A 26,839-nucleotide genomic window follows, 5' to 3' on the forward strand; every position below is an offset into this window, starting at 1 on the left:
ATACATACTACTCAACTTTGCGTTAAGAAATTACATTCACCACTTGCCCACACTATCATTTGTAAAGTCTTAATATAAAGGTTAGAGACCAACATCACAAGTTAACTTTATTTTTTACTTTCTGGAGTTACTTGTTCTGTGCAATTACCATGTATTTCCCCAAAACATTAACAAGAGAAAACTCACTCTCTTACAAGAATGATAAATACAATGTATGTGACTCTATCACCTCATGATTAATAGGATCTTTTTTATTCATGAAGTTAGATGTCAGACTCAGTTGAAAAATGCCTATCATCTTGTATGTATTTATTCCAAAACTTAGTATGATTGCTTTACACTGCTACAGATGGATACAATAACAACCACTTTTCATTGTTTTTCAAATTAACACAAGATGTATGTCAAATGATGACCTTAAACTTCCTGTGCTGGAAATGTCATTTAAAAGCTGACAAATATACTGGATGCCAGAATAACACAGTAATAAAAATTCACATGAAATCTACTACATCTACTAACCACACTCCTAAAAAAAAAAACCCCAAACTTTGAAGCTTCGAAATAACCATTGGCCTTCTGTACCCTGGAAAGAAAACCTATTCAATACTTCGTTTGTTTCCTCATCATCTTTTCAGTCCTCCTCTCAGTAGACTAAGAAATTTACTTTTACATTAAGACCAGTACACTTTTCCTTTAAGACGTACTGCAAAGTTGATAACAACTGTTGGAAGCACTGTTACTGCTATTCTCCTGTAAATTTCAGAGAATATTTCTCCTTTCATCCAGAAAAAAATTTTAGGATGTATCCATGAGCACTCCACCCAAGCAGAGTACCTCATTCTCCCTATAAATTACATGACAGAGTAATGATGAGTGTTTCGGAAAGGTTTTAACTGAAAATTGCCTAAAAATCAAAAGGGACAGTTAATAGGTATATTACAGTTTCTCTTGGGTCCTGTATGGAACTGGAACCTGCTGGTTTTCATTATAAGCCATTACACTGGCTGATAAACCTCCAAATTTATCTCAGCTCATTTCTAATGAGTAATCAAGTAATGTAAAAGTGAAAAAAAGTGAAGTTGTACATTAGTAATCAAATCCTATAGATTTTCACCATTCAAGCCCTGAAAGGAGTGTTTGATAATTCTGACACACCTGTTATACACAGCTATAGTATCAGACTGTAATTCCCTGCTTTCTGTTTTCCTAGTTATAAAAGTATGAGGCAATTATTCAGAATTACTTTTAATTATTCATGTTAGAGATTATATCTTCCAACAGATTTCAAGATACTTGATGTAGAAGAATACAGACATTGCTGATACATTATTTATTTCCAAGCTGAAATGAACTGTTGGAGAGAATAGGTTCACAATATGTTTGAACAGTAACTTAATGTGTATGATTTTAAGAAAGTGGCTTTGTGCAGATATTTTTCACACACAGCAGACTCTACAATATCACTTTTTTTTTTTTTACTTTCCTTGCTGTAAGTGTAGTCTTTATTCTAGAAAAAAAAATATCTATTTTTATGCATCCTACGAATATCTCCATTGTCTTCAGTAAAACTAGAGTATATAAAAATCTAAAATGCATGCGTCTTTGCAATGCTACCATCAAATTTCTAATATGCCATTAATCTCAAGCTGTTATACCAATATATAAGAACTATTTAATTTTAATATCATTTCAGACTACTATCTGTTTCCAGAGAGATCTCATTGTGACCAGAAAAGCCCAACAAACTTTGTCATGATAAATGTCTCATCAGTGACTTGATTTCTTGCTTCTTTGTATGACATAAATGCAGTCTTCATTTACAAATAGATGTCTACAGTGTTAGTATTTCTTTTCCTTAAGCATAATATATTTTAAATGTAACAATGTGATAAATGAGAAAAAAGTTCCTGTAGACTACTTATCCAAATAACAGTAAAAATACAAATCATTCCAGATGTAATCACTCCCTGTAAAAAAACAAGGAGCAGTGATGCATGCAGGGAATCTCATTATGGTCAGCTGGCAATAAAATCTCTGATTTAGAGGAAAAACTTCCTCAAAACTGCCTAGCCTTGTTCCCCTGTAAGAAGTTAAGTCTGTTCTTGGGATGCTACATCCAAGCCATATGTATCATGAATGTACCACATACTCAATGACGTGTCCATTGTAGTTGCAAAAACACAATTCAAGAGCATAATGTAAAGAATCAGTGGTGGTGAGGGAAGAAAAATACATTACATTTTGCATTTTTATATCTATTTAATCACAGCTGTAAGGAATATTACAGAAGAACACTACACAGTAAGATGAGGAAGCAGCAGTTGAATCTCAAAATAACTTTCAGAATTTTATTATATACATTTTTCAGTTTATACATCTGTATCCGTACACCACCTTTACAACAGCATCACACTGATAGCAGTGAAACTAGCACATTGGGAAGAAAAACCCAAAGCTGTCTGAAACCGCAGTTTGACCCTTAGCAGCATCGAAGTCACTACTGCTGGAGCACTAAAAAATATTACACATAACAGCTGAAGAGTGACTATCAGAAAAAAATAAGACCAAGTATGAGTGCTGCTGGAGCAACAACACACTAACTTGAATTAAAGACCTCCACAATTCTCTTTAGTCTGTTCCAAGACTTGGTCGTAGTAGTTGTAATACGGTTCATATGCCTTCCTTAAAAATGCACGAACTACCCCATCAGCACATCCCCATCATCCTAGATCAGGAAACTGCAAGAGACTGTCAGCTGTTTTGTCTCAGCATTGCTGCTGAGCCATTACCATCTCCTGAGCCACGGGGTGGTGCAAGAGACTCTGTTGGACTGTCAGCTGACTGTTTCAACATTGCACCACTTCCTAAACTTGGCCTCAAAATCCTGTTGCCATGCAGAAGTATGCCCTGAAGGAGACGAAAATACCCCCCAAAAAATCCAGTGTCTCCCCAAAGCTGAAACAACTTTATCTTTTGTAACATTTACCAAGCTGCACTTGTGCACAGGGCTGCGGGATGAAGTTGGGATGACGAGGACGTGCAGAGGCTGAAGGGGTCACCGGTCAACTGTCCCCCAGTACAACCACCGTGAACATCTGTGCATGCGTGCATGGAGGAACACGGGGCGGCGAGTATGGTAATGAGCTCCATGGAATTGGGCAGACTGGTTGTGGGGACTGGGATGTTAAAAGGACCGCATACTCTTCTCCTGGGGCATCCCCCATCACCTGCACCGAGACCAAACCAGCACCAGCAGGATGCCGCTGGATTTGTAATGGTGGCAACTGATCTTGCTGCATGTCTTCCATTTGCTTGTTCTGACCTTTTCTGCTTCCCTCTGTCCTATCACTATTACCACCTCTTGTTACTGGAATAAAGTTTGAAAGGTTATATGGCATTTGACCTCATTTGTGTCTTAATCTCACTCTTGGGATCATATTGAAACCTCCCCCGACATTGGACTGGGACATAAATTAGCCTGTAAGCAAAACTGATTTTTGTTTTCTCACTGTCACAAGAAAAAGCTATATATAGGCCTTTTTTGGGATAAGACAGGGGAGCTGACAGTGATCCAGCTTTCTAGATATAAGAAGATTTGGGTTTACAATAAAAATTTAGAAGCGTATTTCCTTTAGAGAAAACGATCTTGTCATAAAAGCTTAATGTTTTGTCATAAAAGCCTAATGTTATGTACAGGCTACTGTGAATTCTTTTTTTGGGTTTTTTTGGTACAGGATAGCACTAGACATGAATAAGCTAATTTTCATATGATTATCTGTTTGGTGGTTTGTGCAGCCCTTGCATACTGTCTCTATGAAACGCAAATATTTCCCAGGCTGTTGGTGGTAAAATTAGCCATATTTTGTCAGCTGGTACGTCACGTGAACTGCTCATTTTAAAAGTTGTATGTGTGGGTGCTCATGTGCATGCTTTATGCCACAAACATTTGGTTTTCAGAATCGTTTATCCCATAGTAACTTTCATTAACTCTATATAGAAATCTGGAAAGAAAGGTGGACCTATGAGGTGTTGCCCTCAGAAGATGTGCAGACACCATGGAATGAAACCTCTGCTTCTAAGGTGTAAGAAGATACATGGGTCAAGAGAGCTAGAATCTTCAAAAGAACACCCTCAGAGAAACAGTTAAACTGGAGAGGTTTTTCCAGTGGCCTTCACTGGTTTAGATCATGTTCTATAACAGTAACTACATTTTCTTAGGCGGTTTTATTTCACTAACTTTAGAGGTGAAGTTGTTTGTTTTCCAGCCAAAAAAGATAAAATGGTGCTTTTAGGAAACCTAAATCATATGAACATTTAGGATCAAATTAATGACCTGGAAGAGCCTATTTTTCGCTAAGAAAGCTTCTAGACTTGCAGTGATGAGGTATCATTTTAACCCCAGTCATCTACAAGCAACAAAACTGTTCTCAGTTAAAAGTGTTCTTTTACTGACTGCCGTCTTCTAAAACTGTACACCATATAGTCTGCAGGCGTATAGATTTTGGGAGGATGCAGGGGACATAGTTGAGATGGACTCATTTCTAGAAACATCCCTTTTCTCCTTTTCCTTCCCTCTGACTGGAATGAAGGGACTTGTCCCACATTTGTTCTAGCATTATCTTTAGTCAAACTTGACAAGTATGAAAGGGCAATGCATTCACAGAATCTTTCCAAAGTACTTTAATGATTGATCACTTTGTTCAGTGATAAATTCAAAGTCAAACTGTTATCTCAAAAATTACTTCTGAATCTCCTTCCCCAGAACATAACTACCTTCCTCTGTGGTACCAGTTAATTCATTCCTTGTGATCCCATTTGCAGCAGAAAGCTCACATTAATTTTCCTGTCTGACTAAACAGGCATTTTGAGATTACAGTACTCTTAATACATCAGAAATGCAAATTTAAACGTCATATATTATTTAAAAATAGTAATGTTTCTTCATTGCACTGAGTATCTGCTATGAAAAGTGACTTGTTTGGCAGTTTTCTCTTGCCAGTTGCTATATGAAAGTAACCAAGTCTCTGCAACTGCTTACATAATAAGGTTCTTCTTATACTGGTATCACTTTTATTAGTTCCCCTCTCTATTGTGAATGCTTCTTTTTAATAGTAGATTTTTTTTCTTTTCTTGATTTCTTTAGATCATATGCTTGGACTCTGTATAGCCTAAAACCCTAGTAACTGTATCCCAGACAGAATTGTTTCTAAGTATGCAACAGCTGTGGGCACTTTTGGCCATACCTAAATTACCTTTAAATTCACTAATTACTTACTACTAACAATGAACACACAAAATCACTGAAGCTGACCTGAGTTACTCAGTCCACTCAGAAATCTGTCAAACCCTTACTGAAGTCTGAGCTACTGCAACTAGCTTACAGGGGAGGTGAGGAGGTGGTAAGGAAAACCTACATAAAAAACACAACAAGCTAATTTAAAGATAGTTGGTATGTTTTAATAGGCTGCAGTCAAATACCATTTGAATGTCTTCTATCTGTACAACCTCCCTGGGCAACCTGCTCTACAGCTTCACTGTCCTCAGGCTGATGAATCTTCTCCTTTTACCTAGTCTGAACATTTGTTGTTTCAAGCTATGTCTGCTGCCTCTTATCTCCCTACCACGCACCACCGTGAAGAGTATCCTCAAAGCCCTCCTCACAGACACTAGGGAGGCTGCTCTTAGGTCCCCTGAAGCCAACTCTTCTCCTTACTTGTTCAGCCCAGCTCCCTCAGCCTCTACAAACAGGGCAAGTGCTCCAGCCCCTGATCACCTTGGCAACTCTCCATTGAACTCACTCTAGTTAATGTCTTTTGTCGTTTTGTTTTGTTTTGTTTTGTTTTCCAAATATGAATAATAAAAGAAGAATAGAGAGAAATGCAAGAGTTTTGGTGTCTTTGAAAGCAAGAGAAAGCAAGAGAAATGACCAACATGCCCACTGGCGAGTGGCTAGGACTTGTCTGTATTCCACACTGCTGCTACCACATACCATCTCTCTCTTGCTAATCTTTTTTTGTCTCTGTATTTTTGAGTACAGTTGGAAATACTGAAAAAATGTACTGAAAAGCAGAATTACATCACTAGTAAGAGAATTTCAGAGGAGTGGAATAAGGTTTTGAGGTTTGACATGTTTTGCCTTCTCTCTTCAGTTGGAATACAGGAAGATATTGAGAAAAACAAAAATGAAGATAACTGCTTTTATGCTTTTTCTCTATTCAACTGTTCACACACTTGATTTCACTTTTCAGATTAGCTGGAAAGTTCATCCAGAAATTATTTAAAGCAAATACTTCGGTTGCAAACAGCTATTTATTTGTAGCAAAGAAGTCGGCAATAGCGGAAAAGTATAATTTGAATTTTGAAACATTTCTGCTAGTATATTTGAAATAAAACTAATGATCAGGATGGAAAATGTAGACTATAGGAAATTTGGTATGAAGCAGAAATTAAAGAGTATATAACTGAAGGACACGTTTTCTAATATCTGAGCAGCTTAATTAGGGCCTGGTCTTTCATCCCTGAATCATTTTTATACAAGTACCTTTTCAAGAGATTTTTCTGAACCTTAAGTACTAAACAATTTATGTACTTTTTCTGTAATAATCTTCTGTATATCATTAACTGCAGAAAACAGAGATTTAATGAAAGCATCAAGTACTACTAAATTTCAGATTAAACACAGAACATGTAGAAGTTTTTGACATTATTCCTGGTTTTGTGTAGATCTGAGGTTACGGGTGACAATAACACTTGGATATGAAAATTAAAATGGCCTTAATCAAAAAGGAAGTTTGAATCCCCCCCATAAACTTCCAAAATAAAAGTGATATTCTGTTACAAAGATGAGTGTTCAGTTACTTCATCTGGTAGAGGTAGAAATCTTTAAAGATACATGTGGAAACATTCCGTATTTAAACAACTGTTCACAGCATCAATTTCAGTGCAGTACACATTATCTAATAATTTTCTGCCTTCCATTGTTCAGACTACTCTTTAAAGAATTCAGGTGAAAAAGAGAACAAGCATAATCTTTAGATTTAGTTTGGCATCAGTCTAAATTCTGGCATCCTTCTACGTATAAAGGCTTTTCTTGTCTTACATGGGAGAAAAAAATTCTGGTAGGTCAGGTGAAAATCCCTATTCTATAGTTAGACACTTAGCTCTGTTTCTTTTTATGAAAAATATTGAGAGAGTTTTCTTCCAATCTCCTGAAAAATCTCCAGGACTGAGTGACAGATTAAATTTCCTTTTGCCTTATGCATCAACAAGGTCCTCGTTTCATTACAGCAATACAAAACACAGTTTGATGTCCTGGCTACTCAGTGAACTGACAGCACAGGTCCCATTTTCATTAGAAATTTTGTATTTTCTTGTCCATCCATCTAATGGAGCTTTTTTTTTCCCCTATCTTACTTAAAAGGGAATAAACACACAAATCACCTGGAGATGATTAATATGACAACAATTTCTCTGAAAGCAGAATAGCAACTGTCAGGTTTGAAAGAAACAAAACAGAAAAGAAGGAGCATGCTAAATAAAAAAAATAATCACCATAATAATGGTCTGAGCCCCATGTTAAAGACAGAACAAGAAAAGAAAAGCTCACTCTTCACAATGGATTCTGTAGCACTGCTGAGTTTGTATAAGTTATTTGCTTGAAGTCATGGGTGTATGAAGTATAAAATTATATAAACAAATAATTAGTGCTGTGATAATTTTTTTTAGTTTTATTGAATCTTTAAAATAGTAAAAGATGCACTGCAATATTAAAAGATTTTTTAATATACATACTGTTTATTTTTCTGCCTTCTCAGCTATTTTATGTATCTGCACTTACATAAAATAAAAGTAATGAACAAAACGAGGGTATTGGATTTGTCTGTGGCAGGGTTTTGGTAGTGGGGGAGAGGGTTACAGAGATAATCCTGTGAAAAGATGCTAGAAGCTCCCTGTCTCAAAATCAGACCCACCTCTGGCCAAGGCCCAGTCAATTAGTGATGGTGGCTGTGTCTCTGTGATACCATACATCTGGGAGGCGGAATTTTTGTGGTGAGATACCTGTGCAAACACTGAGGTCAGCTGAAGAAAGGAGGAGGCAGGGGGCAAGTATGCCAGAGCAGACACTCCCCTACAGCCCCTTGTGAGAGGTCAGGCTGTGCCCCTGCAGCCCATGGAGGTCACTGCTGGAGCAGATGCCCACCTACAGCTCATGAAGGACCCCACGCCAGAGCAGGTGGATGAACCTAAAGAAGGTCGTGACACTGAGGGAAGCCCACACTGGAGCAGTTTGTTGCTAGGAGGACTGCAGCCCATGGATGGGACCCACACTGGAGCAGTTCGGGAAAAATCACAGGATTACAGAATCATCAAGGCTGGAAAAGACCTTGAAGATCATCTTGCCCAACCATTAAACTAACACTGACTGTTCTCAACTACACCATATATCCTTAAGCGCTATGTCAACCCAACTCTTAAACACCTCCAGGGATGGGGACTCCACCACTGCCCTGGGCAGCCCATTCCAACGCCTAACAACCCCTTCTGTAAAGAAATACTTCCTGACATCTAGTCTAAACCTTCCCTGGTGCAACTTGAGGCCATTCCCTCTTGTCCTATTCCTTACTACTTGGTTAAAGAGACTCATCCCCAGCTCTCTGCACCCTCCTTTCAGGTAGCTGTAGAGGGCGATGAGGTCTCCCCTCAGCCTCCTCTTCTCCAGACTAAACACCCCCAGTTCCCTCAGCCGCTCCTCGTACGACCTGTGCTCCAGACCCTGCACCAGCTTCGTTGCCCTTCTCTGGACACGCTCGAGTCACTCAATGTCCTTTTTGGAGTGAGGGGCCCAAAACTGAACACAGGAATCGAGGTGCGGCCTCAGCAGTGCCGAGTACAGGGGTCAGATCCCTTCCCTGTCCCTGCTGGCCACGCTATTGCTGACACAAGCCAGGATGCCATTGGCCTTCTTGGCCACCTGGGCACACTGCTGGCTCCTGTTCAGCCGGCTGTCAATCAACACCCCCAGGTCCCTCTCTGACTGGCAGCTCTCCAGCCACTGCTCCCCGAGCCTGTAGCGCTGCTGAGGGTTGTTGTGGCCAAAGGGCAGCTCCCGGCATTTGGCCTTATAGAAATTCATACAATTAAACAGTTGTAGCCCGTGGGATGAACTCACATTGGAGAGGTTTGTGGAGGACCATCTTCCATGGGAGGGACTCTACAATGGAGCAGGGGAGGAAGGAGCAGCAGAGACAACATGTGACCAGTTGATGCAACCTCCATCATATTCCGCTACCACCCCTCCCCCTCCCCCATCCTCTGCTGCTCAGGGCATGAGGCCATAGAGATCTGGAATGATGGTGAGCCTGGGAAGAAGGGGGGGGGGGGGGGGGGGGGGGGGAAGGTGTTTTTAAGAAGTGGTTGTATTTCTCACTGTCCTACTCTGATTTGATGGGTACATTAGTGCTGGTGTTGATGTTCAAATTAAATTTATGTTCTTAAGTGTATAAAGTGTATAAAGTTGCTTAAATCATATACTGTTTTTAGAAACAAAGAGGAAAAGTACAAAACCAGTTCTCTTCAAATGCTTATTTCATCCAAAATTTATGTCAATGCCATCTAAGAAAGTTTTTAGTGGATTCACTCTGAGGTGTAATGTATACAAAGCAAACTAGTACTTTGTTGCTCATATCACCTGTGAATTCTGTTTTAATATATCACAGAGATTAAAACACTTTACAAGATTTTAGCTGAACAAATAAATTTAATTTCAAGAGCAGTGTCTCCATCCAATGAGAAAGGCAAACCAAAGAACATCAAGAATCTGGAATTTAACTTAATTTACAGTATTCATCAACATTAGCTTAAGTCTCTTCCCCAGAAACACATACTCTGAAGTAGGGTGCCAGCCTTTCAAAGGGTAAAAGCCTGGATTATATCCTTTCTTTTCACCAAAAATGGCAGCTAAACATCCAGGAGGAAGCTATCAGGAGTTAGGAAGCTCACCTGAAGCCAGACCATATTTATGAATGAGATAATTACTGCCCATCAGCTGAGCCTTTGTGCAGGGAAGAGGCTTTATTACACTGCATCCTCTGAAGACATAGTGCCTTGCAGTTTGCAACTCAAAATCATGGAAGCCATTCAGAAGAATCAACTTGCTTGTTATGTTTGACAACCCTACCAGATTCTAGAAGTTAGCAGGACATGCTTCCAGTATCTTATATTTTTACAGCTTTTATTATCTAACAAACCAGTAGAGGGAAAATTAAAATATAACTGTGTACTTAAACAGATTTTGTTTTAAAACTTTCTAAATTTATGACTCACTCTAGCATCAGAGTAAATTGTAATTAAATTCACTTAGTATTAGACTTACATAATTACAGTCACATATCAAATACCCCATCCACTCCCATCCACTTTTATTTATAGATAAATCTTACCTTTATTCAATAGCCATATCATTAGAAAACTATTAAACAGCATCTTTTGTTCAGAAGACATTATATTGATTTCTGTCCCTTACTAAAAAAAAGGAGTTTGTTATTTCCAGGTGTCCTGGTTTCAACCAGGATGGAGCTAACTTTCCCCAGGTTGAGAGGGAGCACAGCTAGAGGGCTGGGTCCTGATCAGTCATTGGAGTATTTCATACCATGTGATATTATGCCCAGGGATACAGGCGGGTTTGGGCTCTTTCCTGTCTTGCTGGGGGGGTGCTCGCTGTGCTCGGTAAGCCGCTGCTGCATTTTATCTGTTTTAACTTCAAGAGCTGTTGATTTTTTAAATTCAGTTAATTTTTGCCCAAAGTGTAAAATGCTGCTTCCTGACTCTACAGCTGTCACTGACGGTGTCTACCCTCATTGCATAATAAACTACTAACACAATAAATGTTTAGGACAAGGGTTCCTTTGGAACAATTGATATTTCTACATGTTGTTGAAATAAGAGCAAATGTCTTTTAAAAGATTGATCTCATTCCTAAATAGAGAGTCTGTAAACCACGTGATTTTTTTTTTTAAAAACTGGTCAGAATTTTTTTCCAAAAATGTATACTCTTGGACACTTTCTTCAGATTTACAGAACCCTGCTCTCTCAGCTCTGCCCAAAAAAGCTTTTCAACCAAGAATAAATGAATAATTTAAAAAAATGTTCCTTCAAATATAAATGCTTCTCAGGTGAAATTATACAGCAGTTCTCTTAACTCTTTATAAGTACAGGTCTCATCAGCTGCTCTTATTATCATATTCTGCTAAATATATAAAATTAATGTCTTTTTTGGTTATTTATAAAGCAACCTGAAACAACCATGGTATACTGATTTTGACTATCCTAATGTACACAATTCATCAAGTAAACATAAGATATTTGACCACAGCAATCAGCAGTTTGATACAAATGGCAAATGAAGCCCTTGATAGATCATTACTAGATGGTAGCCTGCAGTTCTGCAAATAATTCCATGCCAAGCACACAATATTGCTAGTAAATCAACTACAGAAACTTTCCAAGAGTATTTTGCACTATTGAATAAGTATTTCATCTCCACTATGTTGTTTTTTCTTGATTCACTACTCAAAACCTCTAGAAATGCTTTATCTGTTACTACTCATTAATATGACAAGCTCATTAAAGTAAATGAAGGTTAATTTAATCATAATCAGGCACTATATTAGATAGTTTATTGCATTTGTTTTTTAAATAGTTTGTCTTTCATTCTATTATCTTCATCAAATAGTACTCTGAGTAATTATCACATTGCTGTTATAAAGTTACAGCACTATTACATTCTTATTAAGAACTTCAATTCACCTATAGCATTTACACAAAATACCACAAATCTAGTCAAACACCTTGGGCTATGCAGCAAGAAAGTAATTCCCTTTAGCACTGTGTGCACTTCTAAGGTCTTTACCATTTCGATGATTACGTTATCTGAATTTTATACTTGTTAGTCAGGAGGTAAATGTCAGCTAGAATCACTGAATCTGAATTTTGTTTTACACCTTTAATTTTGTTTGATAGGCTTTTTACCCATTGTAATTTATTACTCTTACCAAAGAAAGTATAAAGCAAAAAGCCAAGTGTATAATCAAGGCTAATAGCAAACCAAATGCCATGTGACAATAAATCAGCAAGAAAAAATACTCTAGAGATAAATCAAGATATTTATCATTTAGATTTGAATACTATTAGAAAAAATGTTTATGTAAAACACAACAGCGTACACAGACACAAAAAAATCAACATTTTCTTCCTTCATGTAAAATAAAAACTAAAACTTTAGAGAAGCAGCTGAATTTGGGGCTCTTTTGAAAGAAGTTTTTTCAATCATAGTATGTAGCAGTGAGGAGAACAACACATAATATGAAGAAACTATGTGGCATAAAGACATCTGAATGTTATAAACAGGGGCATACATTGTGAAAGTCATAGCTTGCAGTAATCCAGCTACCTTATCTTTTAAAACTTAGTACGCCAGAGAAAATCCCCCAATTCCTCCATGAAGAAGCTGCAGCACAGTAGACTTTTCAGAATTATTGAAAAAAATTTTTTCTTAATTCTGCTGGAATATTTTTTTCTTTGCTGGTCTTTTATTTTTTAAAAAGCTGGAACATTTGAAAAAACAGCTATAAGAAAAAACCTCAACAGTTTGCCTAAGGATACAAAACTGACTTGAAGTACAAAAAACTCATTCACTTCAATAGCTTTTCTGAAAGGCCCTGAGACAGAAGTTAGAACGTATATAATAGCTAGTAACAGATATATTCAAATAGGAGCTTCATTTTTAGTTTGGGGTTTTTTTTAATACCATGAAGCTTGCACAGTAAGAGTCAATAAAAAAATGGTTAAAGTATATGACTTTTTCATTGTTCTATTAAGAAAGATTAAAGAAGTGTTAGGCTATATTTACAGTACCTTTGGATATTGTTTAACAGGGATCAGAACTCTTTCTGACAGCTTTATGTTTTTGTTGCTGATAACATCAAGATATTTCTTTTCTTCATCTTCCTTCTTGACTTCAGAACCCTGAAATTTCTCAATTTCTGAAAAATATTAAAAAAGAGAGCAATTATTGACATTTGTCATCCTCAGAAGCTTTAAACTTACACATTATAATACAGACTGTGCACTGTGACTGTGAGGCCATGTGACACGTACTGGAGGAGCAAGCACCATCAGCTTGGAGGCCACATGTCCTCCAGGCAATGACAGGTGACAGGAGGCGATCCCAGCAGAGGTCCCACAGCACATCATACTGAATACAGCGGGAGCAGCAGAGGAGGAGGGATAGCAACGAGGGGCGAGCTCGAAGCCCCACACAGCACATCCCAGCTTATTCCAGGAGGAGCTACCACCGTCAGTGGAGAGGCTGTGTGTGCTCCAGGCACCATCTGGCCACAAGCAGCCGATCCCGACGGAGGTCCCGCAGCCCTGCTGGGCGCAGGGCCTGGTAGCACATCCTACCAAGAAGGGTACTACTGTATGCCCTGCTACTACTGTCAGAAATGATACTACTTTACATCAAAACCGCTCCTACCAACAACTGCAAAAATAAAGCCAAATACAGCTACACAGCTTGGGGCCAAGGATCTGTTCTCCATTATAAAACACGCCTGAAAATCTTCAGGGTTATGATGATCACAGGACAGAAACTTGCATGCTGGTTTTCCCATATGGTTCCATGTTTCACTCATCTATACTATTCTCTTATTATTTTCTTCTTCTTCCCCCTTAGAGACTCTAAAAGTAACCACCAAATCTTTTACAGACAAATTTGCCCCCGTCGTACGCTCTGTACAGAGTCTCATGTTTAATGCCTTCAGTACATGCTACAGACTCTTCACACCACATCCAAAGACTACCAAAGTTACTGAAAAAAAATCATGTACCAAGAACAGAGTTACTTTCAAGTAAGACTGGTCGGAAAAGGAGCTTTCTCAAAGGACAGAGGTGATACAATAAAGTAATCACTGGACCAAGGCCAACTGTATTCAATTTTTCTATTTTACTAAAGTCGCCTTGATTAGGACCACCAAAGATCAGGAGGAGCAGGACGCTGCCATGAAGGAACTCAGATCGGGATCAAGCTGATGACTTGCTGGCTTACAGAACTGATGTGCAGCATTTGCATTAGTTATAAACTATGACCTGCCGACCAACTAGGAAAACTATGTTCACATATAACACTCACTATGAAAATATAACCAATAGCTTTAGATTTTAAAACTACATATTTAGTCTTATGAATGCAACCATTACACATTTAGTGCTTACTGAAAGTCAGAGTTAGTATAGGATTTTGGGAGCAATGGAAGAAGGTCCATAAACAGCAGCATTCTTCCAGTGAGTACAAACCCAAGGAACTCAGTGGTATATTTTCAACAACACTGATCTTAGGCAAAAAGAGAAAAGAAAGCACTCCTTGAGAAGAAGCCTCACACATTGTCCACCCACTTTTGCTCTCAGCCAACTGAATTAAAACAGGGAGACAGAGAGCTATACAATTATATCCTACAGTACCTGTCAATCCCCAAGCACGCTTCATTCTCGCCTTTCATCAGTAACACAGAACTCTTGCACTTGCTTCTGCATAACACACATGTATTGCAAACCTCTTAACTGGAAGAGAACATGCATATCAGTCATGCAGAAGAGGTCACCACCAGAGAAGTGTCAGAGACTAAAGGCATTTCAAACATCTTTTTAGAGATATTCTTCCCAAGAAAAATTGATCTTAAGCTCTCTCCAAACTTGGAGCTGCAAAATTCTGGAAATACTGTCAGTCTGTTTACGATTTTTTGAGGGGACTAGCTTCTTTTTCCTTCTCTTCACTGATTTAGCATGAAATGGAATAGCTGAGTGAGTAGATCTCACTTTTTTAAAAACCATCTGCTTTACTCTTACAGTGCCAATAAAATTATGTTAATTATAGTTCACTTCAAAGTACTTGACACCTATTACAAAACTTCTGTCATGAATATATTTTTTCCATTAAAATTAGTCATCCCACAGTAAAAACATCCTTTTGCTACGCTTAGAGTCATGTCAAAACTCATCAAAAAATAATGTTCTTCTTGTCAGCCTGTCCAACATACCAAAAAATGAAATCTACACATCTCTTTTTGCTGTCAACATTTGCCTCCCACTTAAAGGAATTCTGCAAGTCTACCTTGCACCTTACCTATCTGGCTTTTCTCATTCTTGTGTTGCAGTACTGGCACTACTACATTAAAGAAACATGAGTTGTTGTTACAAGGTCAGGTGCTTTTAAGGAATTATATGTTTCCATTAATGGGAATGATTTCCAGAATGGGAATATCAACAAACTCTTGCAATAGTAGTATTATACATTGAAAAGTTATCTAGTACTCTAAGAAGTACACTTCTTCTGCAGGTGAATACGAGAATGTTTGAACTAAAAGAGAAAGAATGAGCCAATGACAGTAAAAATTACAATTGCTAAATCCCTGACATCTCTATTTTAAAAAGAGCTTTTTTAATTAAACATAATTTAAAAATTACACAGTTCGAACCACGAATGACTACAGTGAGGCTCATTTTCTGTCTAAGGCGTTTCAGTTTTAAATGAAAGCAGGGCTACTGGATTTTGAGAGGGAAAAAATAAAATAAAATTTATAAACAGCAGATGGCTCAGTAAAAACAGTGGGACAAATTAAAGTGAAGTTTAAGTCACTAGGCACCCCTGAGAAGAGTCTGCTCAGTCTTCTCTGCACCCTCCCTTCAGGTATTGATATATGTTGAAGAAGATCCCCAGGCAAAGCCTGGCCACAAGCAGCTGATCACGGTAGAGGTCCCGCAGCACATCACACAAAATACAGTGGGATTGGCAGATAAGGAGGGATCATGGTGAGGGGCAAGCTTGAAGCCCCACACAGCACAACCCATCTTATTCTGGGAGGAGCTACTGCCATCAGCAGAGAGGCCGTGTTTCCTCCAGGCACCAGCTGGCCACAAGCAGCCGATCCTGACCAAGGTCCCGCAGCCCTGCTGGGCGCAGGGCCTGGTAGCACATCCTACCAAGAAGGGTACTACTGTATGCCCTGCTACTACTGTCAGAAATGATACTATTACTTGTCACGTCCCACTCAGAGGAGGGAGCCAAGTGACTCAGATTTGCAAATCCCCAATGGAGCAGACAATGGTGAGACAAATCTCAAAGTACAAACATTTAATAACTCCTCACAATGTACTAATTGAACACCCAGTAACTGCCTGAGTATATAGCAAGTTGTGGCAAGCAATACAACATGCCTTGCATTGCTTAATGGAAAAAGGAGAAGAGGGAGACAGAGGGAATAGGGAAAAAGGCCCTGTATGTAAGAGAATGCTATGAGAGCTCAGAAATCAAGTAAAGTGATAATGGGGTTGAGAGTGTTTGGATTAGGTTAAGGGCCAATAAAGCAGATCTTACTGTGACAGTCTGCTATAGACCCACCAACCAAAGCAGTGAGGTGGACGAAGCCTTCGATAAACAGTTGGGAGAAATGTCACGGTCACTTGCCGTTGTTCTTCTGGGGGACTTTAACCTCCTGGGTATCTGCTGGGAACACAGCACAGCAGAGAGGGAACAATCCAGGAGGTTCCTGGAATGTGTGGAGGATAACTTCCTCACCCAGCTGGTGAGTGAGCTGACCAGGGAAGGTGCCTCCTGGACCTGCTGCTTGTGAACAGGCAAGAGCTTGTGGGGGAAGTAAAGGTTGGAGGCCGTCTAGGGTGCAGTGATCATGAGATGATTGAGTATTCCATCCTCGGAGAAACAAAGAGAGGGGTTAGTAAAATGGCCACCTTAGACTTCCGCAGGGCTAACTTTGACCTCTTAAAAAACCTGATTAACAAAATCCCTTGGGAGGTTGCACTGAAGGATATGGGAGCCCAGGAAGGCTGGACATACTTCAAGAGAGAAGTCTTAAAGGCACAGGAGCAGGCTGTTCCTGTGTGTTGACCAAAGAGCAGACAGGGACAGAGACAGCCTGGCTAAACAAGGACCTTGTTGGGATTCTAGAGGGCTTTCTGCGAGAGAATGGACATGTGAGCAATCCTGCACGAGAACAAGACTGATAAGAGCCTCAGCTGAGCAAGAATGCGATAAGGATGTGTTCCCTGACTGAGGAGGAGAAACTCAACGAGACAAACAACCCCGGAAGGGGTTGGGAGGGAAGAGGAAGTTCCACAAGGCAGGAAGCCTGGCAAGGCTGATGTGGCACCTTTTATCCAATCATAAGAAGGTTTAAAGCGCGGGCTAAGTTAACTGTCCAATCTTGAGGACTTGTACTGCATGTTACTCACGTGTGTGGGAGAACATTATAAAAGGGCTTTCTTAGTTGTAATAAACGGGCATTGCTTGATCACATTGGTCATGTGCGTGCTCAGCTCTCCCGCAGGACCTTTGGCTGGATCTCAAGAACAAAAGGAGAATCTCTTGCCTTTGGAAGAGGGAGCGGGTCTCTCATGAAGACTATAAAGATGCAGTGAAGTTATGCAGGGAGAACATTAGGAGAGCCAAAGCACAGCTAGAGCTCAACTTGGCTACAGCTGTTTAGGATAATAAAAAATGTTTCTATAAATTCGTTAACAGCATAAGGAGGATTAGGGAAAATCTTCCTCCTTTATTGAATGCAGAGGGAAACATGGTAACAAAGGATGAGGAAAAGGCTGAGGTGCTCAGCGCCTACTTTGCCTCAGTCTTTAGCAGTGGAACTGGCTGTTCGCTGGACACCCAGCCTCATGAGCTGGGAGATGGGGAGGGGAAGCAGACTGAGGTCAGCACAGTTGAAGAGGAGGTGGTCAGAGACCTGCTGCACCACTTGGATGCACACAAGTCTGTGGGATGGATGGGTTACACTCAAGGGTGCTGAAAGAGTTGGCAGATGTGCTCGCCAAGCTGCTGTCCATGATTTACCTGAAGCCATGGCTAACTGGGGAGGGCCCATTGGACTGGAGGGTGGCAAATGTGACACCCATCTACAAGAGAGGCAGCAAGGACAATCCAGGAAACCAGAAAAGACCTGTCAGTCTGACCTCGGTGCCAGGGAAGGTCATGGAGCAGGTCATCTCGAGTGCCATTAAGAGTCATATAATGGACAACTAGGGGATCAGGCCCAGTCAGCATGGGTTTATGAAAGGCAGGTCCTGCCTGACAAACCTGATCTCCTTCCATGACAAGATGACCCGATTACTGGACAAGGGAAAAGCTGTGGATATTGTCTACCTGGATTTTCAAAAAGCATTCAGCACAGTTCCCCATAGAATTCTCATAGAAAAACTGGCTGCCCATGGCCTGGATGAGCGAACGGTCTGCTGGGTCAAGCCCTGGCTGGATGGACGGTCCCAGAGAGTGGTGGTCAGTGGAGCTAAATCCAGCTGGCGGCCGGTCACAAGTGGTGTTCCTCAGGGCTCGGTGTTGGGACCATTTCTGTTCTACATCTTTGTTGATGATCTTGATAAGGACATAGAGTGTATCATCAGTAAGTTCACAGATGACATCAAGTTAAGCAGGAGTGTCGATCTGCAGGAGGATGGGGAGGCTCTACAGAAAGACTTGGATAGACTGGATCCGTGGGCCAATGTTAACGGGATGAGCTTCAACAAGGACAAGTGCCAGGTCCTGCGCTTGGGCCACAACAACCCCCTGCATGGCTACAGGCTTGGGGAGGTGTGGCTGGAGAGCTGTCTGGAAGAGAAGGATCTGGGGGTTCTAACTGACAAGCAGCTGAACATGAGCCAGCAGTGTGCCCAGGTGGCCAAGAAAGCCAACGGCATCCTGGCTTGTGTCAGAAATAGTGTGACCAGCAGAAGTAGGGAGGTGACAGTCCCCCTGTACTCTGCTCTGGTGAGGCCACACCTGGAGTATTGTGTCCAGTTTTGGGCACCTCAGTACGAGAGAGATATCGAGGTGCTGGAGTGAGTGCAGAGGAGGGCAATGAAGCTTTTGAAGGGCCTGGATAACAGATCCTATGAGGAGTGATTGAAGGAGCTGGGACTGGTCAGTTTGAGGAGGAGAAGGCTGAGGCGAGACCTCATCACTCTCTACAACTACCTGAAAGGACATTGTAGAGAGGTTGGTGCTGGTCTCTTCTCACAGGTGATTAGTGACAGAACAAGAGGGAACGGCTTTAAACTGCAACAGGGGAGGTTCAGACTGGACATTAGGAAAAAAATCTTTCACAGCAAAAGTGGTCAGACAGTGGAATAGGCTGCCCAGGGAGGTGGTGGAGTCGCCATCTCTGGATGTGTTTAAGGGTCGTTCAGATGAGATGTTGGGGGATATGGTGTAGGGGAGAACTTTGTAGAGTAGGGCTGATGGTTGGACTTGATGATCTCAAGGGTTCTTTTCCAACCTGAATGATTCTATGATTGTATGATTCTGTACAGATCAGCGGTCTGGGTTCCTGTGTCGATCCCACCAGCGGGGGTTCCAGGAGGCGTCCATCATCATCACTTCACTGTACTCTCCAGCTCCCCCGTCTCTGAAGTGCTAATGCTTGGACAACCGGCCCAAGCCAGAGCTGATCTGTAGACGAATCCTGTATATTTTATAAGTGATAACCATTGTCCTAATAGGTATTATACTAAGTTATAACAAACCATCTATTCTGATGCTTATTGAAGCCTTAACAACAGGCCCTGAGTTGAAGCTGCTACCTCAGTATGTAATGATCAGTGAAATATGTATGGAGGATGTAGCTATCTTGAATGTGTATTTAACTTTCTTTCTGTATAGATAAAATATCAGGGTCGTGGATACAGCTGTCTGGCACTGTGGCCTGATGTGAGACCTTGCACACAATTCAATTAGATAAGCAGGGAAACTCCCTCAGCTTCTCCCTTGAGCCCTGGGCAGGCTCTGGGGGAATCTAATGTGAGACTGAAACCAGATATTTCCACTCAAAACAAAGGTGTCAGCTATTCTGGCTTGCTGATTTTGGGGTATATAAGGCTGGACCCGCTCACAGCGACTTTGGCAGCCTCACCTGTGGGTGGACGCCCCGTGTAGGATTTCCCCCTTGCCGGGACAGGCTCTGCAAACCCTCGCTGTAACCGGGGCTGCCCAGCCACTGCGGGGCTGGGTGATGGTGACATGTGCGAATGGTGAGAGATCTTTCTTAATCACTATTGTCTTTCTCAGGTAGTAATGATTTCATGCATTACCTTGTATTTTCTTATTTGTTTAAGTGCACTATTTTGTCTTTTCTTACTGTATGTTTTCTGTATTATTCTGTTATATTATTTAGTTATTTCTAGCAAAATAAGCCTGCTCTTTTCACTCTGGTGTCCAAGTTTAACTGGTATCCCTAATCAGCAACCCCCCCCCTTTCTTTACCTTCCCCTCGATTTATACCCACTTTTCTTGAGTCCGTCCCCTAGGTTGACCCACATACCTACGTATCCCATGTATGGGGAGGGGTAAGGTGCTTCATGGGATGATGTAATTAGCATGATCATGTTAGTCTCCGTCACCATATTGAGGTGAACTTTAATATGCATTTCATGGATAATGAAGCAAAGGTCATTCACCAGACAGATAGTCCTTGAAATCTGACCAGGTGCCCAGAGCAGGGCTGTCCTGTCTCCATAGGACTCCCCACTCCAGATGCATCTTGCGTTATTTGGGCAGCCTTATCAGCTTCGACCTCCACACTATCCACCCCATGACTCATACTTTTGTCTTTCGAGTGTTTGAGGCATTCCTTAGATCAACCTCAACTTTCGCTTTCTCAGGCTGTTTTTCTTACTTTCTCGCGGTCCTGGTTTTTCATCTCTCACACTACTTTAACCAAAACTGCTCCTACCAACAATTGCAAAAATAAAGCCAAACACAACTACAAAGCTTGGGGCCAAGGATCTGTTCTCCATTATAAAACACATCTGAAAATCTAAAGGGACTCTTGAGAGGCAAGAGCATATGAGAGCATACTCATCATCTTGAGTATGATGATCACAGGACAGAAACTTGCATGCTGGTTTTCCCATACGGTTCCATGTTTCACTCCTCTATACTATTCTCTTATTATTTTCTTCTCCTTCATCCTTAGAGACTCTAAAAGTAACCACCAAATCTTTTACAGACAAATTTGCCCCCGTGGTACGCTCTGTACAGAGCCTCATGTTTAATGCCTTCAGTACATGCTACAGACTCTTCACACCACATCCAAAGACTACCAAAGTTACTGAAAAAAAATTGTGTACCAAGAGCAGTTACTTTCAAGTAAGACTGGTCGGAAAAGGAGCTTTCTCAAAAGACAGAGCGGTCACAATAAAGTAATCACTGGACCAAGACAAACTATGTTCAATTGCTGTGTTTAATTACTTAATCACTATAATAAGGTATAGTATTTGTAGAAATGCAGTTGCCTAATGTAGGTCTCTACTGATGTATGGTAGATCAGTATAGATTAGAAAAATTATATGGAGAATATTATTAGTGTTAAACATTTGAAAAATTCTCAAGCCAAAATATCAGCTCTTGATGAAATTATGAACATCACCTGCTCAGACTCACAGCTCACAGCACATGTCTTATGAGAAGAGGCTGAGAGAACTGGAGTTGTTTAATCTGGAGAAGGCTGAGGGGAGACCTCATTGCCCTCTACAGCTACCTGAAAGGTTGCATGGAGCTGGGGATGAGTCTCTTTAACCAAGTAACAAGTGATAGCACAAGAGGCAATGGCCTCAAGTTGCTCCAGGGAAGGTTTAGACTGGATATTAGGAAGCATTTCTTTACAGAACCGGTTGTTGGGTGTTGGAATGGGCTGCCCAGGGCAATGGTGGAGTCCCCATCCCTGGAGGTGTGTAAGAGTTGGGTTGACATAGCGCTGAGGGATACAGTGTAGTTGGGAACTGTCAGTTAGGTTAATGGTTGGACTGGATGATCTTCAAGGTCTTTTCCAACCTAGATGATTCTGTGATTCTGAGAATTTTAAGTCTGATTGCCAACCTGTTCCTTAATATGTTATTCCATGTAATTCTAGTTTAATTGCCAAATAATTCCTTGATATGCTATTCCATGTAATTCTAGATATATACCAACTGCAATCATGAAAAAATTTGTATTTATGATGAAATTGACTCTAGAAAATTCGTGGAGTCTTTCTCTTCACTGCAAAAATAATAAACAGCAATTACTCAAGGTGAGCATCTGGACATGCAGTATTAAGAATTATCTGGAGTGCATTTTGAGTGCAGTGTCCTACTAAATATAGTTGTTGATAAAATTAAAGAGTCACAGCAGCGTTAGCTACAAGATACATATTTTCAATTGCTTTTGGAAGAACATTGTTACTAAAAGGAGTGAACAATTACATTGATGAAACATATTTTTTATCAAATTGATAAAAAGAAAGCAAGCCACCAGTAAGATTTTAAAGACTAAGGTTCTTTCAAAGTGTCTTTGAAGTCCAGCATACCTTTGTTTGGGGAGTTAGCCTGCTAGGGCTGTGATGAAAGTTTGGTGTTGGCAGCTGTTGTATTGCTAAAACTACAGTGTGCAGTTCACTAAGTAGCTGAACTCACTACAATTCTCCCTTCTTACTTCCTACCTTCAGAGCAGCTTGGACAGTAATATGAATATGCCACAAGTTAGATGAAAGGCAAACTTGAGTTGCTTATCTATTTTTTATTTAATTCTGTTTTTCTTTCATCTGAAAATGAAACTACTTAGAAAAAGAGGAAGTAGAGAGCATGAAGATTTACTTAGACCAGAAAAAAAAGTAAGAAGCAAACACCAAAAATATCAAAAGTGTATTTATTTCTGAACATATCTCTAAGTGTCCTTGAATTTAACATCCTTGAAAACTGTGTTGCTATGATGTATAAGAAAAAGAAAGCAGTTCTTTGTCAATATTGATTTTTGTAGCTTCGCCTGTGGTAAAGTACATTCAACAAGCACTTTAAGACATGCTGAAGTTCTCTCCCGGATTAATCCAAAGAGAAAACATCAACATTGTGCTATGTATTGCATGGTGCAGAACAGATAAGTAGGGGTTAAAGATTAATCAGTTGAAGTCACTGGTAAGTCCTCCAGTGCAATATTCATTACTTATCCCCAAGCATCTGAAACCTGGTGTTATTCTTGATAGGGTGGCTCTGCCAAGTGGATCAACTAGCAAAAAGGAAGCTTTTTTTGTCCCTTCAAAGTTTCTGGAAAGGAGGATATACTTTCTTTTTCTCTCTTCAGTCCTAGAGCTTATTAGTAGTAAAAATGTCTCCTATTCTGTCCTCAGAGCAAGAAAATGAGATGATCAGCTGATCTTAGCCTTTTTAGGGTTTTTCTGTACTGTGAGGTAGAATAGCTACAGGTTAAGACAGACAACTGGAAGTACACAGTACTGAAAATTATGAAAAGATGCCACTTACTGAAGTTAAGAACTGGTATAAAATAAAATTTTGTGTGGAGTTCAGGCTTCTCATTGACCTCCCTTGGTTTTCCAGTTAGCAATGCCACTAATGAGCTAATAATATATATAATAATATATATATAATCTCTGCACACACAGATATCAAAGTATCAAAAAGGAATCCGCAAACCTTCAAAACAATAGTTTTCATTTAGGATGTGATTTCAGCTCTTGGGCTCAGAAAGTCTGAGTGTCTCAAAGAGTGACAGGAAAACTGAAGTTCACTGGGGAAGAGATTATGAAACCCCAAGTAAATGCAAGGCATTGCTGAGAGGTGGAAGAGATTTAGTGTCTTGGAGATTGGCTCTGACTGCTATACAGACAGTACAATACTCTGTGTGTGTACACATACTCATAAAAATGAATAGTTATATATAAAATAAATACACTTTTTATTCATAACTGGTAAAAAAGCACAAAAGAAGGAAACCAAAGACTCAATGCTGGTATATATGATTATATATCCATCTCTACCTCTCGATAACTTTATCTCTTAAACAGTCATTGCTTCATCACAAAAGAGTTCATTTACAGAAAAGTTGCATCCAGGTGCTCATTAATACTATATAGGCAACATACACATTAAGTTTGTTTCTGGCAAATGTCAAGTTTAATGATGTTCAGAGATTCATTAAGTGTTACCAGGATTTCATAATTCATCCAAAAGATCACACTGCTTTCTATCACAATGCAAGATAACTGATCTGCTTCCATTGCAGTACATTTTAATTTACCTTATTTCAAACTGAGAGCAACAATTACAAATAACTTTTGGGTAAATTGATACTTTAATTGCAAGACTAAACTAGTGATATCTAACTGCAGAAAGGTATGTAAGCCTTCACTCACAAACCCACTGGAGAGCGTATCTTTGATCTGAGCCTCCACTCTGAAGACTGTATAAACAGATCCTTGCTACGGAGGATCAGTAATGTACACTAAAAGATGATCAGCCTTCCTGTACTGCCTCTTCAGGAGAAATTGTCAGCAAAACCTAAAACTACGTGGCTTATGCAGCAACATAAATTCACAGACTTATAAATGTGTGAAGCTGAAGTGGAGAAAATGAGTAAAATTTAGGATATTTTAATAATCTGCACAAAGTCTCCTGTGAATTTTTTTGTAGAATTTTCAGTGAATTTGACAGAACACACTCATGCCCACACCATACTCATTAGGTTTTCCTCATCCATACTACTCTTCAAGCCCTGTCTAAGTATTAACCGCTCAAAACTGATCTGCAGACATGACAGGGGGTATGCTAACAAGGTGCCAATGTTTGGGCCAGTATACCATTCTTGTTCAGCTTAATGAAACAGCCTTAAGGTAAGCATAGAGAAACTAGTCTAGTAATCACCCCAGAAGTAGGAACAAGTGGTAGCTGTAACAGGTTTAGAAACTACATATTATTTTTTGTTAAATGATCCTAAGTGTTCTTAACTACCATTTATCTATGCAGGATATAGCACTTGGCGACTGAGGCAAGGGCCATACTTATGATTGAATATAAGTCAAGTATCTACAAACTATTCAACAAGAAGCAGGAAACCTGAGTTCTGCCTGGAAATAGGATTCTCTATGGGAACTTCAAAAAAGAAAATTTCAAGCAAGAGAACTTGTATTCATAAGAAAGAAAACACATTAGCACCAAGCAATGTGATTTCATTACACCAGGTTATTTGACACAAGGAAGTAAAACTCATCGTAGAGTAGTATTACAGCCTGATATTGCAGAAAACAAGATACGTTTGTCACCTTGCCTTAAGAGTACTTGGTTTCATTGTAGAGGCCACAGCAATAAATTAAAATGTAGAGATGTCAAGAAGACTTGTTTCATATCCTGCAAATATCCTTCAATTCCTTCAACTACATTTCTAGGAATCAATTTTAAAAGGTGAAAAAGACTTGTTTGAACCTGTCTGCAGCCCACTTCATCACTGCTAAACATGAAAGCCTGTTATCTTGTCAAGGGGAAGAAAGGGGCCAGGATAATGCTTTCAAATAATATGAGTACAGTGTATGCTCCTGGCAGATATCCAAAAATCAGTGATGGGAAGCCTCCTTTTTTCCACTAGATCCGTTGCCTCTTATTCAATTAAAACAAAACAAAACAAAACAATCACAAACCCTCTGAGAGTTAAGATCCATGTCAGCAGTTGTAATAACCAGACAGTATGGATTCACATGCCAAGAATACGTGTATCACAGACAAGCTCACTTACAAAGACCAGTTAGATGAAACTGAATCCAGAGTAAGCAGGAGTGCTGACAGAAAACTCAGCAAGCGACCTGAGAAGCTCCCAATAGCAGTGAAACCTCCTTATGATGTACCTACACAGATGCTTATTTATCGCGGTCTAGGAGTAAGTTTGAATCCTTGCTGAGCTCTTACAAAGCTGGATATCCATAAATGATACCTAGCCATTATACTCCTAACTTCAGTCAGCTGAAAGATCCCATGCTGGCATAAAATGTCCAGGTATAATTTTTTCACCCTGTCAAAAAGATGCATTTCTTGTTTTCAACTCCACTTCAAAGTGCCACAGCTATAACAGCAACATACCATAAAACCAAATATATTCTCAGCTCCCAAGTATGGCTTTTCATTGTTTCAAGTCAAGTTCGAAGCAATGACACCCATTTTCAAGGCGCTTCCTAGACCATGGCCCAGGGTATAAAAAAGCTGGCCTAAAAGTCTATGCCAGTCCCATTGAGAAGTGAGTTCACTCCTCAAGCACAGTGAAACTCACTATATTATCAGTGTGGAAAAGACTGTGTTGAGCTCTGTGGAAGATAACAGTTTTTCCAGGAACCAGTCCTTCCACAAGGTGAAGGTCTGTTATGACTCTTTTCCAAATACCTGACCTCATACATAGGTTTTACCTTATTGTTACTGGCAGAAATACATGGTAAAAAAGAGAATAACTAATGAATTTAAGTTTCCTGTAGATCTGTGAGCAGTATCTTTTATCCTCCATCCTTGCACACAATATCCTTATTTGCTCCATGTGTCCTTTCCATCTCACCTTCCTCCCTGGTATCTCAACTGCTTGGATGGAGAAGAAGGCAGCAGATATTCTGGCTGACTCACAGGTTAGCTTAAGCATCTGTTTGCTACCTTTCAGCATGGACGTGGGGCTGAGCTATCAGCATCGACATGGCTGCTATTTGGAATACCTCTAGACACAACGGCCAGTTGTCCTTCTTAACAACAGGTAGGAAATTCACATGTGTGGATTTTTATCCTTATACCTAATCCTTATACCTAATATGGCTGAAATTAGCCAAGATGTTCAAAAATTATTTGGGAAAAACAGCCTGGCAGACAAATAGACCACTTAATTGTACAAACTAACTGTATTTCCATGGAAATTTTTCCTTGACATTCCCATAAAAGATATTTCAACACTCTTGTTTTTCCCTAG

General features: G+C 39.9%; 1 protein-coding gene across 2 annotated transcripts in view; it reads right to left on the minus strand.

The window, feature by feature from the left end:
- The window catches only part of KHDRBS2 (KH RNA binding domain containing, signal transduction associated 2), a 382,788-nt gene that overhangs the window by 279,311 nt on the left and 76,638 nt on the right, over positions 1–26,839 (minus strand). For both annotated transcript variants that reach the window (XM_074922510.1, XM_074922518.1), the window contains exon 2: positions 12,916–13,043. In XM_074922510.1, coding sequence (XP_074778611.1) covers positions 12,916–13,043 — 128 coding nt within the window. The remainder of the gene's footprint in view (positions 1–12,915; positions 13,044–26,839) is intronic.

This window comes from Athene noctua, chromosome 1, assembly GCF_965140245.1.
Source record: "Athene noctua chromosome 1, bAthNoc1.hap1.1, whole genome shotgun sequence".
Lineage (NCBI taxonomy): Eukaryota > Metazoa > Chordata > Aves > Strigiformes > Strigidae > Athene > Athene noctua.